This window comes from Aotus nancymaae, unplaced genomic scaffold (assembly GCF_030222135.1).
Source record: "Aotus nancymaae isolate 86718 unplaced genomic scaffold, 86718_ANA_hifiasm-v0.15.2.pri h1tg000059l, whole genome shotgun sequence".
NCBI lineage: Eukaryota > Metazoa > Chordata > Mammalia > Primates > Aotidae > Aotus > Aotus nancymaae.
The window spans coordinates 75,819,277-75,833,497 of record NW_026988473.1 but is presented as its reverse complement, the minus strand read 5'-3'; the positions used below and the strand labels follow the sequence as shown (position 1 = coordinate 75,833,497).

Genomic DNA, 14,221 nt, shown 5'->3' with positions numbered 1-14,221 from the left:
AAGCCTCTTATGTGCCCAGAGCCCCAGTTATTTCCCAGGACTGTAGTGACAGTGATTGCTGAATGAGCTAACACATGAACACACTGACACGGCTCGGGCAGTGAATAGACATGTACTCTGGGTTAAGGTTCCTCTTTCTGCCATCCCCTCATATCTGAGAGGCAAGGGATACACAGCCTAGCGGTATCTAGGAATTTCCCTAACAATGGCGTCCAACAATGGAGAGAGGCGGGCAGCGGTTTCAATTAAAATTCACTGTTTCCAGCAAAAAGAAGAAAGTAATAAAGCAATGCAGTAAATTACTGCTGTGGAAATAATGCCCCGATAGAAGAAATAGAAGAGAAATTTATGACCTTAATCAGTCTATTTTTTTTAACACATAAATACAGCTCCATCATCTGCTTTATTTACATGACTCTATTATCCTTCCAAATAACTCTCAGTAATTTCCAACAGCAGCTACACCACGCAGCTGAGCCCCAGGGTAAGGTTGGCTATCTAGAAACACCACCTCCATCACTACCTTTTATCAGTGGGTTAGCAGGGCATGAAGCAGCATGGAACACGGAGCAACATGATTATCCTCCTAGAATGGACAATAGCTCCTGGAACTGCCTCTGAGCTGCCCCTGCCCAGGGTAAGGCCCCAGCCAGGGCAAGAGCGTCATTTCTCTTAAGCTCTTATCATTTGGTTTATGACTGCTCATTTCTCTCATCCTTTTACTAAAGCTCCCTATCCCTTCCAGTAATTCAGTTTTATAAAGAAACAGCATCTAGAAATCATTTTCCAAGTAACAATCCTGTTAAGTCGAAGATCCAAATCTGCTTCTCATAAATGGAGTAAAACACATGCTGTTGCCCTGTCCTTTGGAATCTAACTTAATTGGGGAGTCAAATTATTTCCTATCACTGATGGTGGCACTAGTTCACACTTAGCCCAAGTCTTCACAATCCTATGACGTACTGGAAGATGGGGAGCCAGCGCGTGACCCAGGGGCTGTGTGCAGTGCCTTATGCCTGCAATCCCAGCACGTGGGAAGACGGGAGGATTGCTTGAAGCCAGGAGTTCAATAATAGGCTGGTCAACAGAGCAAGAGCCCATTTCTAAAAATAAAAAATAAAATAATAGCTTGGTGTGGTGGCATACACCTGTAGTCCCGGCTACTTGGGAGGCTAAGAGAGTTGCATGAGTCCAGGAGTTTGAGGCCGTAGTGAGCTATGATCATGCTAATGTACTCTAGCCTGGGCAACAGCAGGAGATTCTGACTCTTAAAAAACAAAGCAATAGATAGCGGTCTGGGACACTTGTCTAAGTCCCTATGCATCTGCAGTTCCCTGGGCCTTATAAGTGGGCACTGCATGCTTAACAGGGATGCCAACACCTCAAAGAGCCTTAATCTAGATACATGACTGCAGAATCCCTATCTGAGGTCACAAGGATTTTCCTTCCCTTCTTTTCATCTATCTTTATTCCAGTGATGAAACAGTCCACATATTGATCCGTCAGAAGGCCGGCATTAAGCAGGAACAGGATTTGGAGCTGCTTAAGCATTTCAAGGGAAGAAACCCTAAAACTCTCGAATTAATCCCTTCATGCTGTTTTCTGGAGGAAGTGGGCTCTGATGAGAATTTTGTTACCAGCCAAATCTTCTCCAAATACTAAGAGTTGAGAAAATGATAACTTAATTCACATGTATTCTGTTTTAAGTTCTGTTATTGTTATTATTATTTTCTCTAATGGATTTGATTTCAAGTATTTACAGAGCCTTTAAAAGACAAGAAAGCCGGAGTAAGAGGGAAGTGAGAGGCAGCTTTGGATTTCTTCTCTTTAAAATTTAAAAAACTTGTAACAACAGACAGATTAACAAGAGGAAAACATACAAATATATTTAATTGAAGTTACATATGACAGAGGAGTCTTCAGAAATCAAAACCCAAAGGGCAAAACTGTGTTATTTTTATGTTTAGGTTTGATGAAGGATAGACAATTGTGTAGAAGTATGACTGGACAAAGAGGGTATGTCCTAATGGTAAAAAACTGGGAGACACTTAGCAAGGCCTCTTTGTGTAACATTCCTTCCCTCTAGGCATTTAATTTTGTTATTAATAATATTTATGTGTATATATATACACACATACACATATTATATATAATAGTTATAGTTAACAATGCCATCAGATCTCAATAGCCAGTCATTCATTTTGCACAGAGTGCTTTGCTAGGGGCCATATCTAATGGGGGTTCTGTAAAGTATTCCACATTATCGCATTGGTTCTCAATGGGGGCAATTCCTTCTGCCTCGGGGAATATATAATAATGCCTGGTGATATCTTGGTTGTCACAACTGAAGCAAGGGGTGACCCTGGCATCTAGTAGAGGTCAGGGATGCTGCTGAACATCTTATATAAGATACAGAACAGCTCCCCACGATGACGAAGAATCATCTGACCGAAATGTCCACAGTATTGAGGTTGAGAAACTCTGAAGTTGGTACTTAACGTTCACAATAAGTATATATTAAAAAAAAAAAGTCAAATGAAGGCAAAGCAAGACTACACTCTGAGAAAGCCTGGTTATCTAGGAATACCACCCTGATTGCTACCTTTTCTTGGTGGTATAGAAGGACCTGAAGCAGCATGGAACACAGAACAACATGATTATTCTCCCAGAATGAACTGTAATTTCCAGGAAATACCTCTGAGCTACCCCTTTCCAGGGTAAGGTCCCAGCCAGGGCAAGAGCATCACTTCTGCTATGCTATATAATAGAGCACGCTCTCCCATGCCAGACGGCCCACCCTGACCCAGCCCTCCGCATCCTTAGAACCCCACGACCCCCGCCTTCAACCCACAGTTGTGAGCTGATCAAGTGGGGAACAGCACAGCTTCTCTGGGGACATAATGACAATACAGAAAAGTTCCCTTTGTCCTTGTTCATGTGGAGCACATTCACATGGATGCAAAGGTCACCGCTGAATTTAAATAACTCCCGTGATAAATCTGCATGAGCCCGATTTGTTCTACTGGACTTGTTGGATTAAATGAACACAATTTAATGTTCTATAGGACAAGGGCTCCTTTCATGGCTGAAAGAAGGAGCAAGGGTGATTTACAGTTTCATACATACTCATTCACTACATTATCTGCCTTGTGCCTGTAGTTATGAATATCAACTCATCATCTGGCGGCCATTTCTACCCGTTCAGGAGAATTTAGTTTCTCATTAGGAGGGGTTCTGCCATCCGGAAAGAAACAAAGAATAAGAAACAACATGAGATTTCTAGAGTGTTCTCTGAAAAACAAGTAACAATATTTAGACTCTTGTCCCTCATCTTTTTTTTCTTTAAATCTCTATATTTATAAAGAAAGTAAGGTTTCCTCTTGTTTTCCTAGAAAAGGTGGTTTTCTAAGCAGATTACCACCAAATCGAACTGTGTATAAACACAAGGCTTAATTTACCTAAGGTACCAAATTATTTTTGAACATTAGTATCTTATGAGCTAATAATATTTTTAACAGTGATAGAGTAAAATAAAATAATGTTTATCGATTCATTAAAGTAGGTCTAAACTCCACTTAATAATAATTGCTGCTTGATTCTACCTATTTGGAAATAATACAAGTATATCCAAATTATATGACCCAGATTTTTTATTAACTACAAGTCTTCGGAATCCATGTGATATTTTGCTCATGGATAGTTGAAGAGACAGGATTTTCATTTTTCTCCATTTGATGAAAGAGAAAGTATAAGCAAGAATATGAGAGTTGACTTTGGGGGTGGGTGGCTGAATTAACTGTCAAACCCCAGCCCTGTAAGATGTTGGGGTAACTCATGAAGTTGGCTATCTTTTTCTCAGGTGTGTCTCTGGGCACCGTTTTACCTCCCTTGTTTGTTTCGCATAGAACCTTGATAATCAGCCTCTCAGGACAGCAGCATCAGTTTCCCCTAGAAACTTGCTAGAAATGCAAATAATCAAGCTCTAGCCTAGGACTCCATTGTCCAGCAAGCTCGCCAGGTGATAATTTTCAGGTTGAAGTGTGGTCTGGATTTTTCTCCCTGTTACCCCCTCTCTTACCCACCATGTTGTATACTATATACCAAAAGGCAAGCTGCTGTTACATTGAGATGATTAAAAAACGAAGGACATCCAATATTTTAATAAGCTACTCCCTCCAATTTTAACAGCGGAAGGACATGTCTATCCTGAGAGTAATCAATAATTAAAGGTAGAGTTTGAGGTACTTTTGAAGAGGATTTCTTCCTCCTAAGTCGCCTAAAGTAGGGGCAGCTAGTCTACCTACTCATAAAGTATGCTTTACTCAGGTTTATTTCAAGATGCTTACGGAAAGCAAAAGAAAGCTGAGTTTCACCTCTGCTTAAATACAAGCGGAGATGCCAGTGAATGAAGCATGGGTCAAAGGGAGACAGAGCAACTGCAGAAAGAAACTTAGAAATTCCATGCCCTGCATAGTGAAAGATGTGGATTAAGCAAAAATCACTTTCACGGGCAGACTCCCAATACAGCATATGCTAATCCTGGATAAATGTTTTACGGGCGCAAAAGAAAGAACGAAGGGGTCTCTTTTATGCATGTGTTTTTCCCTCTAAAATAATTCCTTTAAAAAGTAGGCCTCTCAGAAGGAAGATTGAAAAAAAAAAAAAACAAAAAGCAAAAATAAAAACGAAGGCCCTTTAAAACTTACCTATTATGAAACCCAGAAACAAAAGAAAAGAGGTATGCGCATTTGCCACTTCTACTATCTTACCACGTTCCCGACATTTGTGACTCTTAAAATTCTCTTTCTAATAATATGCCTCTCAAGCTATCTGGTCAGTTTCACTTGTTTATATTCCTTGTATAATGGTCTGGCCTCTCTCTCTGCAGGTCGGCCCATTCTTCAGGCCCCCTTCAGGTCTGCAAAGCTTCCCTGTTACCCAGCTCTGCTCTGATATTTTACACTGTTCATAGCTTATAGTCCACAGAGTTCAACTGTTTTTTTTTTTTAATAAACTGCCTGAAATGGTTGCCTTATATATGTGTGATGGTCCTGTTTTTTCCTATGAGACTAAATTCCCTGAGTGCAGAAAGCATCTTACTGTATTTCTGTTATGTCTCTCACCCTGCTGACACCTGGGGTCTAGATCAACAGTGGTAAATCATGCATTTTATAAAACTGAGCTGAAGATTTCAGTGCTACCTAGCAATTGCCAGGGCAAGGCATGGCTGCCTTTCAGAATTGCCTTCCTCAAGACAGTGGGGTCCAAAAGCAGTGTGCTTGCAGCTTACACAGACTTTTTGTAGTGGGAAATATGGGATGATGACGATGATCATAATAGTAAACATTTATAGAGTTCTCTATTAAACACTGGCATGTCAGCCCTGTGCTAAGTGGTTTCCATGCTGCAGACATAACTAAAATAAACCTTCCAAAGCTCTAGAAGAAATTTCCACCCTTGTTCCCCAATTCAGCCTGGATGACCAGTGAGGGCCAGCCTGGATTTCCTCACAAGGACTGGAAAGAAGCAACGTTCCTGCTCACCCAAAGCAGCAAGTGAACGCCAGCCTGCTGGTGTCTCCACCTCAGACACTGGGGTAGGCTGCATTTGATTGAATTTAATCTCTTGGCCTGGAATTAAGCACGAGTTCTCTGTACTGGCCAGAAAATATTTCACAGCATTACAGCTTTTGTTTTCCTTCTTAAGCCACAGGAATTATTAAAGCAAGTCCACAGACTACTGATTCTATGTGACTTTAGATGTGGTAGAAAAACACTAACAGTTATTTGGGTAGAGAACAGATGTTCAATAAAGAAATCTCTCTCCATTTTGGGATTGGGAACATCTGTTATCTGCTACAAGCTGTAGATCATAAGTATTGGCATTATTTGCACTGGTGTTAATCATTTTAATCTTTATTACGTAGCACATTGCCAAAATAAAACCAAACTCTAAAAATTCCAACTCTACAGCAGAGGAAGAAATGAAAGTTCAGTTCACTAGAGTCAACATCCAATTGAAAAAAAATCTAAAGCATAAATCTTTTTAAAATATACTGGTTAGTATACCTCTATGTATCTATGTGTCTATCTATGTTTCTATCTATCTAGCTATCTGCACACTGGTTAGCCACACATCTAGCTTCATTACTGAAAAATTTTTTTTTTTTTGAGATAGAGTCTTGCTCTTGTCACCCAGGCTGCAGGGCAATGGCACTACTCGGCTCACTGCAACCTCCATCTCCCGGGTTCAAGTGATTCTTCTGCCTTAGCCTCCTGAGTAGCTGGCATTACAGGTGCCTGCCACCACACCTGGCTAATTTTTATATATTTTTAGTAGGGCCAGGTTTCACCATGTTGGCCAGGCTGGTCTCGTACTCTTGACCTTGTGATCTGCCCACCTCAGCCACCCAAAGTGCTGAGATTACAGGTGTGAACCACCGCACCCGGCTGAAAAATGTTATATTGATGTCACATGACTTTAGAGAGTTAGGAAGAAATGCCAAAAATTAAGGCTTCTCTTGGAGAGTTCCTTGAGCTGGCTGAAGGCTGCCTGCTAGGCAGCATGATACTTAGAGCAACACCTTTAACAAGAATTTCACCTGGCTTGGAGTTCTGTGAATCTTATTAGAAGCAGGCATAACATGACTCTTACAGAGCTTTGTAGTTTACCAACAGCCTTCAAACACATCATGATGACATTCAGATTTCATGAGCAACCCTTGCAGAGTAAGCAAGGCCATTCTCATTTTCCAGATAAGCAAGTGAGGTCCAAAGAGATTAAATGACTGCAACTACAGTAAAGTAGTTAGGATGGGGTATCAACTTCCCTTGTGGGATTTCAACGCACCTGGGACGGTGCAAAGGATTTCAGGTGAGGACTCCTGTATCGCTTGCAACTATCTTTACTCACTAAAAACTACAATTCAGAGAGGTTCAATAATTTGCCCAAGGTCATGAAGCTGGTAAACATGTCCAATACAGCCTGTTTTCTCCACTGTGGTCTAGGTGTTCCCCAGTTAGGAAGCACAGAGCAAGCATTTGAAACTCAGGACTTCTGACCCCAAACGTGAATTCCTCCATGAAGCCCTCCCTGGCCATCACTCCCACCAACCCTATATTGAGTGAAGCTCCCCTACTACAACCAATTATTGAACTCTTCCACTATATCATAAGTATGTGTTAATTTCATATAAGTTTGGATCCCTAAAGGCTCCGACCATATCTTAAGTTTATAACCCTCTTTATTAGTTCTTACTCGAAAATAGGTACAATAAATGGTTGGTGATTGAATAAATGAATAAATAAAACCCAATATTTTATTGTCATGTGTCTGGAAATTACAGGGTATGCTGTATATTTCTTTTAGACAATTAGATTAGTTAGACAAAAATGTCATTCCTGGCAAAAATGCTTTTTAAAAATCTATGGCAAGAACAGAGAAATTATGAACATGCTTAAGGCTCTTACTAGCAATGTAGGCCAAACTGCGATAACATAGGGCTTCTGAAAAATTACGTTCAAACTTTTACAAGGTGTATAAAAGAAAGCTTTAGTTACACGAATGCACAAGTTCTTCTCTGAACTTCACATTCAACCCAAATTCTTCTCTCTTCCCTGTGACAGTTACTCTTTCTATTCAGTCCTAAGAAAAGGAAGAGAAAAGTGGAGTCTTCCCTTCTGCATTTTTTTTAACTTTTGTTTTTTTTTAAAAAAGTGTGCTGGGCTCACCATTAATGACTCAAGTAGCAATGGGATCAAGATGGAAGAGGCAGAGTCTGACTGGGGTATTTCAGACTCAACTGGGTTGTAAAATATCAAGATGTCTGTGGCCTCAACTTCTTCACTAGGACATTTTTTTTTCTTTGTTCTCTCTCTCCTTCCACCCCGACCCTCACTCTTTAATTTACAAAGTGATTGAATTCATTTCTCTGTGGCTATGTTCTAAGGAGCTCTTTATCATACCAAGAGGTAAATCAGGAAGGCTTCCCAGGACAGTTGGGGGCCCATTACTCAGATGCATGGAGAAGTTTGTCCACTTAATGCGGCTCTGAAAGGTTGGGCCAGGCTTCAAAACTGAGTCCTCTCCTGCAAGTACAGGCAGGCCTCAACAGATACTGATAGCTAGTACTCTCTTTGTCTTACAATAAAATATAAGTCAAATCCTGATTCAACACTGTTAGAATGCAGAAGTCTGCTTAACACAATGACAGATCCACTCATAATTAGAGAAAATCAATAGTTTTTTTTTTTTTCTTAAACCCTGGCATTCCCTTTCATTATGTTAATGGGAATCTGACACATATAAGATACTTGAGGTCAGCTACATGTTTAACAAACATAGACAGGAGAAACAATCATCAACTAGATTAGTAGTTCATTAGGAGAGCTGAGTTGTCCACACCAACAAATCTCAACTGAGCCTAACTTTTTGACCAGTAACAACTCACTTGCCCAGGGTGAAATGAATTTAAATTATCACTACTCTCACTGTTTTACTCCTTTGCTCAGACCTAAAAGAGACAAATCACAAGAAAGCAATGAACCTCTCAGAACTTTTCCAATGTACACACCTGTCGCAGAATGCATTCAGCCAAATGCACATCCGATACTGATCCTTAGGCCTTTCTTATCCTTACTCAACGAATTAAGTTTTCCTTATACTCTCTAAAAACGTTTTGAGCAAAAGTCCAGAAAACTGAAGTTACATATATTTTATATAAAAATGGAGACATTGGAAGTTCTTTTAAACATGGTTGCTTCCTTGATGGATAGTACAGGAATCACAAAAACGTCTGGAGTTTAAGTGAAAGCCTTAAGGAGATAGAGGTAGAAGTATCACAAAGCCAGTTTGCTCATAGAATCCAGCAGAGGCCAGGTTACTCTTTTCCAAGAAAGAGAAAGCAGCAGCTGGCTCTCTGAGAGACCTGGGAGCCACATTTTGTTAGTATGAGTAAAGCTAATCTAAGGCCTTCTGTAACAACTTCTGATTTTGATTAGCTCAGTCTCGCTCAGTGTCAAGTGAAATTAAAACATACCAAATGGACAGAAGTAACACTCACCTTTTCAGAAACTATTCTCAGAAAGGAAGATGCTAGTCTTTGGAAAATAAAGTAAATGAGTACAGCAAGTGTCAGGCTGATGAATTTAAGAGCCGGAATAAAAACTAAAAAGAAATCATAAGCATTCCCTTACCTGTTTTGATATTGATGGCAAAAAAATTCTGAGGATTTCCACTTGTAATCCTGTATGTCAGTTTTTCATTGGAACTGGAGTCAGGATCTTCGGCTTGGATCTGAATGACAGATACATCCTTTGGAGAGTTTTCCATGACAACAGGATAATATATAGGTTCTGAGGTCAGCGGGGCATTGTCATTCACATCCTCAACTTCAATGTAGACCTCAATGGTGGAGTAGAGTGGAACAACACCCCTGTCTGTGGCATACACTGTCAGCCAGTATGACCCTGTTGTCTCTCGATCAAGAATGTCCGCAGCAGTGATGACCCCTAAGAGAAAAAAGAGACAGTGTGACGGCCCCAGCAAAAGGAAAGACATTGAATCAAACTGCACTAAACAATTTTGGCATTTGAAAAACAGCCAAATCCGTAACATAAGATTAAATTGTCAGTCTTTACATAAGAAAATGATTTTTGTAAGACCATATTAAACAGTTCTTCTACTGTTTATAGAGTATAATTACATTCACAAATAGTTTATTTGAATTTGGAAATAGATATCTCTCAAGCACACATGTGCATGCATGTGCACACGCATGTACACACACACACACATACACACGCACACACACAGAGGAGATGATATAAGGGAATGACAAGAGAGTGAGCCAGGGGTCAAAGCACTTCTCAAGTTCCATGGCAAATCGGGGTAGTATCAGGTCAATATCTCCATTTGACCTGATACTGAATTGACTTCTCATGCAACAAAAAGTTCTCCTAGGGTAAATTATTTTATTTGTTCATTTCAAAAAATTTTTTTTGCCTGTTAGAGTGAAAAGTATTTTGCCTGCAAAGATATAACGCTCCTTCTTATTCTTTCTCTGAAAATCAAGTATCACAGTTATTCCACAATAATCACAGAAGAAGTCATGTCAACACACGTTCTGAATGAGTTCCATCCCCCTTAAGAAATCTACAGAGGGTCCTAATCAACTCTGAGCTGCTCTGAGACATGCTGATGGACAATCATTTTAAATTAGGAGCACAAAATGCCCAGTCTTTCCCATTTCATGGTTGAAATCAGCACCAACCAGGAAATCAGATGGCTGCCTGAAAAGCCAGAGAAAACACAGTGCTCTTGTCTATCTTTACAGTCCTTACCCAATCACCAGGCTACAGAAACATGAGCCTATCATGATGGGAAAACTCTGGGCTCAGTCTATAAAAACTGCGAAAGTAGTCAAGAGGCTCATAGAAAGCGTGAAATTCATGTAAATCCTTATACTATAAAAGACATTGTGAAAGGAGTCAAGAAACAGTTCTCCAGTTCTGCCCTGAATTCTCTATCCTCTGTATTCCTGTTGAACTCTTGTCTAAATTAGGCATATAACTTAGTCTATAGATCCTGCATGAGCAAACTGCCAAGTACAGCAACTGGGAGGGAGGAGGGCATCTATCCAGAAACCGTTAGGCTGGAATACTCAGTTTCCTCAAACTCAGGACAGATAAAATACTTAAAGGGTGATAACCCAATTGATGTTGAAATTTAAGCTCTAACATTTTCCATCAAAGAACTCTGCATAGTGGTAGGCCATGGGACAAAAGATAATCTTAAATATTCTCAATGGAAATATGTAAAACAATAGGTCCCTGCAGAATATGGCTGATACCTAGTGGTTAGAAGAGAAATGTCAATCTGTCATTAGAGGAATAGATACTAGACAGTAGAATAGGAAGAAAATGAGGAGAAGCAGAAACAACAACAACAAAACTATTATAGACACAGTGATGTGTGTTCACTGATTGAATGAATAGAGATCGCTTTATAAACTGGGTTGACGCTGCCATCTAAAAGACCACCAGGATGACTCAATAGTGGAAAGGAGAACTTTATTGGCAATCAATTCTGGTTTGCAAACTGGGAAGGGATAGTGTCCGGCATGTGCTGAAGGTGCTGTCTTTTCCAAGAGGGGAAGGCCAGGTTGGTTTTATGCCTCACAGGGCCCACAGCACACAATGCAGTCATACATATTCAGTGGATTTGGAAGAAACATCATATTTATGAGAAGAGGTGAGCATATTCGCAACAGACAGACATACACGCAACATACCTCCTATGTTCACTTTGAAGCAGGATTTTAGCATTAAAATGAAGTAGAATTTGGCTTTTTACATCAAAAGATGAACTACAGGACACAAAGACGGTTTGTACACAGACTTCATAAGTCGGCTGATACTGGCTTAGGTCTGCAACAGCTTATCATAAAGGAATGTTTATGAGACAAGTCCTTAGTCCAACCAGAGTTTTTGGGGTCTGGGTTGTAAATCAAAGTTAGGACAATTTGCCTGGCAGCTCTTATTGTTAGAGAGTTTAGTGGGAGTGTGGTTTTTCCTGTAGGAATTTAGAAATCTGCCATGCTAGCTGGGCTCCAAACCTTCAACCCAGAGGTAACTCTGTTTTTTTAACCTCAGGGTTCATCTTAGTTGATAACGGCCCACCCATTTTGGTCTCTCAGACACAGTCAATTGTCAACATGAGAGCTGGAGACCTGGCCAGGTGTGAGCACATCTGTGAGCACCGGACACCAGCACATCACAGTTTTGTAGAACTCTCCGAGCAGTCAGTGCTATGAGCTGCCACCCAGGTAAACTGGAGCTCTGCAAGTCAGAGAATGGATACGTGACAGGGAACTAAGCAGTCTCTGGAATGGAAACCAAGAGTAGACAGGTGTGAGCTAGAGTGAGGGATACAGGTTGCAAAAAAAATGCTCTGCAGGCTCTGCAAGGCATCTCTTCACTGCTCCGTGAGACCTGTTCATTCAATTCACAGGCATCCACTAGACCCTGTGCTGCCATTGGAGGAACAGAGATCATGAGACAGTCTCTGCCCTTAAAAGACTCCTAGTCCTGTGGAGAACACAGATCTTTATTAAGGAGATCTGTACTGAGGGGATAACTGCATAGCCAACAGAGTGATGTACTAGGAAAAGCAATGACTCTAGAACCAGAAGGGGGTGGGAGGTGGGGGAAATAGCATTTACTGAGGATTCATAATGTGCTATGAGACCTGTAACTCAACTTCCCTATAATATATATTTTATAATTATCTTTTAAAGATAAGGGTATCATGCTGGTAACTTGTCCAAGGCTCCATAGCTAAAAGTAGAAAAACCCTAGACTGTCTGCCTTGAATAATCCAGTTTCAAACATGGAATCCTTTATTTTTCTACTCAATTGACCAGAGAAAAGATGTTCAACCCAAGCAAATCTAGTTTCCACACTCATCTCTCAGTGTTGTGGTAATCATTAAACGTATACCTAGAGTCTGGCAAAATGTATGTGGCACAGCAGATGTGAGTACGTGTTAAATCTCTGTGAACCAAAAGCACTACCACAAGCATTCCAGATGGTAATCAACCCTAAGGCAGGGGACAATCTTGAAAGGTGAGAAGTTGGGGATGAACTGTCATGCTAGATGTTTTTTGTCCTCTGGCCATGTGTTATTCTCACATAGTCTTTGTGACACACACATACACACACACACACACACACACACACACACACCCCAAAACAAATACACATAGAAATTTGCAGTCACAGAATTGCTTTGTGATTCCTGGAAGAAACTAAATTATTTATTTTCTTCTACTTGTCAAACAGGAAGATGGTATATTACAGCCTTTGGACATTAAAGGATTTTGAGAAGTTCTTAGATGAAATGTATTCACTAATACAAATTAAAATACATGGGTGGGATTTTGCCCTATTTTACTCTTAATAAAGGATCAGGCATTTTCCTTAAAAATTAGAATTCTCTCTTGTTAAGTCTATGGCTATATTTACCAAGTAACTAGAAGTGTGAATGAGTATCTTGGAACACAATGTTCAGATGTCAGTTTTATGATCCAAAAATTTGAGGACAAAATGAAAGGAATGAGTCTGAAATGTGTTAATTATTATGAGTTTCTTCCAAGGCTCAAAATGAATCATATTAACACCACTGATGTCCAGTGATAGCATTCCTTCACACCTTCTGTCCTCTTATAGCTGATGATGGTCAGCATAGTCACAACTAAGAATCTAAATCCATATGACCTCTTTATCAATTTAAAATCCACTTTCAAGATTGACCAAGGAATGCCAAAATCATATCTCGAGTGCTTTTAACATTGTGACAATTACAATGCATTGTATTTTTTAGTTGAGGTATTTGTAGTATTATAAGCTACACATATCTAAAGCAAATAACTGGTAAGTTTTGATTTTCATGAAACCATTACCACAATCAAAATAGCAAACATATCCACAATCCCCCAAAGTAGTCTCTTTCTCATTTTCAATCCCTTACTCCCAACTCTTTGTACCCCCAGGTAACCACAGATTACCTTTCTGTCATTGTAAATTACTTTGCATTTTCTAGAATTTTATAGAATTTAAATCATAGAGTATGTACTGTTTTTCAGTTTTCTTTCACTCACAATAATTACTGTGAGATTGATGCATGTTATTTTGTGTATAACAATAGTTAATTCCTTCTCATTTCCCAGTAATATTCCATTATGTGGGTATACCACTACCTTTTTAACCATTGACCTATTGGTGAACATTTGAGTTGCTTTCAGTTTTTGGCTATTACAAATAAAGCTGCTAAGAATACGCATCTACAAGTTTTGTTGGAAATATACTTTCATTCATTACTCTTGAGTGATAACTTAGGGGTAGAATAACTACATCACAGGATAGGCGTGTATTTGGACCATTTCATATTTCCACTGTCAGTGACTGTGGAGAGTTCCAGTTGCTCCACATCCTTGCTCGTGGCTGACATGGCATGTTCAGTGTCTCATATGTAGATGTTCTCATTGGTGTGCAATGCTGTCTCATTGTGGTTTTCATTTGCATCTTCCTCATGTTAAGCATCTTTCAAAGTGTTTATTTTCCACCTGAATATCTTATTTAAGATAAAAACGTTATCATAGGTTAAGTGTTCAAATGTTTTACCTATTTTTAAATTTGTGTGGTTTGTTTTCTTGAGTTTCAAG

At 39.7% G+C, this 14,221-nt stretch overlaps 1 protein-coding gene across 3 annotated transcripts in view; it reads right to left on the bottom strand.

Moving 5' to 3' along the window:
• The window catches only part of FAT3 (FAT atypical cadherin 3), a 532,147-nt gene that overhangs the window by 365,872 nt on the left and 152,054 nt on the right, over nucleotides 1–14,221 (bottom strand). For all 3 annotated transcript variants that reach the window (XM_064365390.1, XM_064365391.1, XM_064365392.1), the window contains exon 2: nucleotides 9,195–9,509. In XM_064365390.1, coding sequence (XP_064221460.1) covers nucleotides 9,195–9,509 — 315 coding nt within the window. The remainder of the gene's footprint in view (nucleotides 1–9,194; nucleotides 9,510–14,221) is intronic.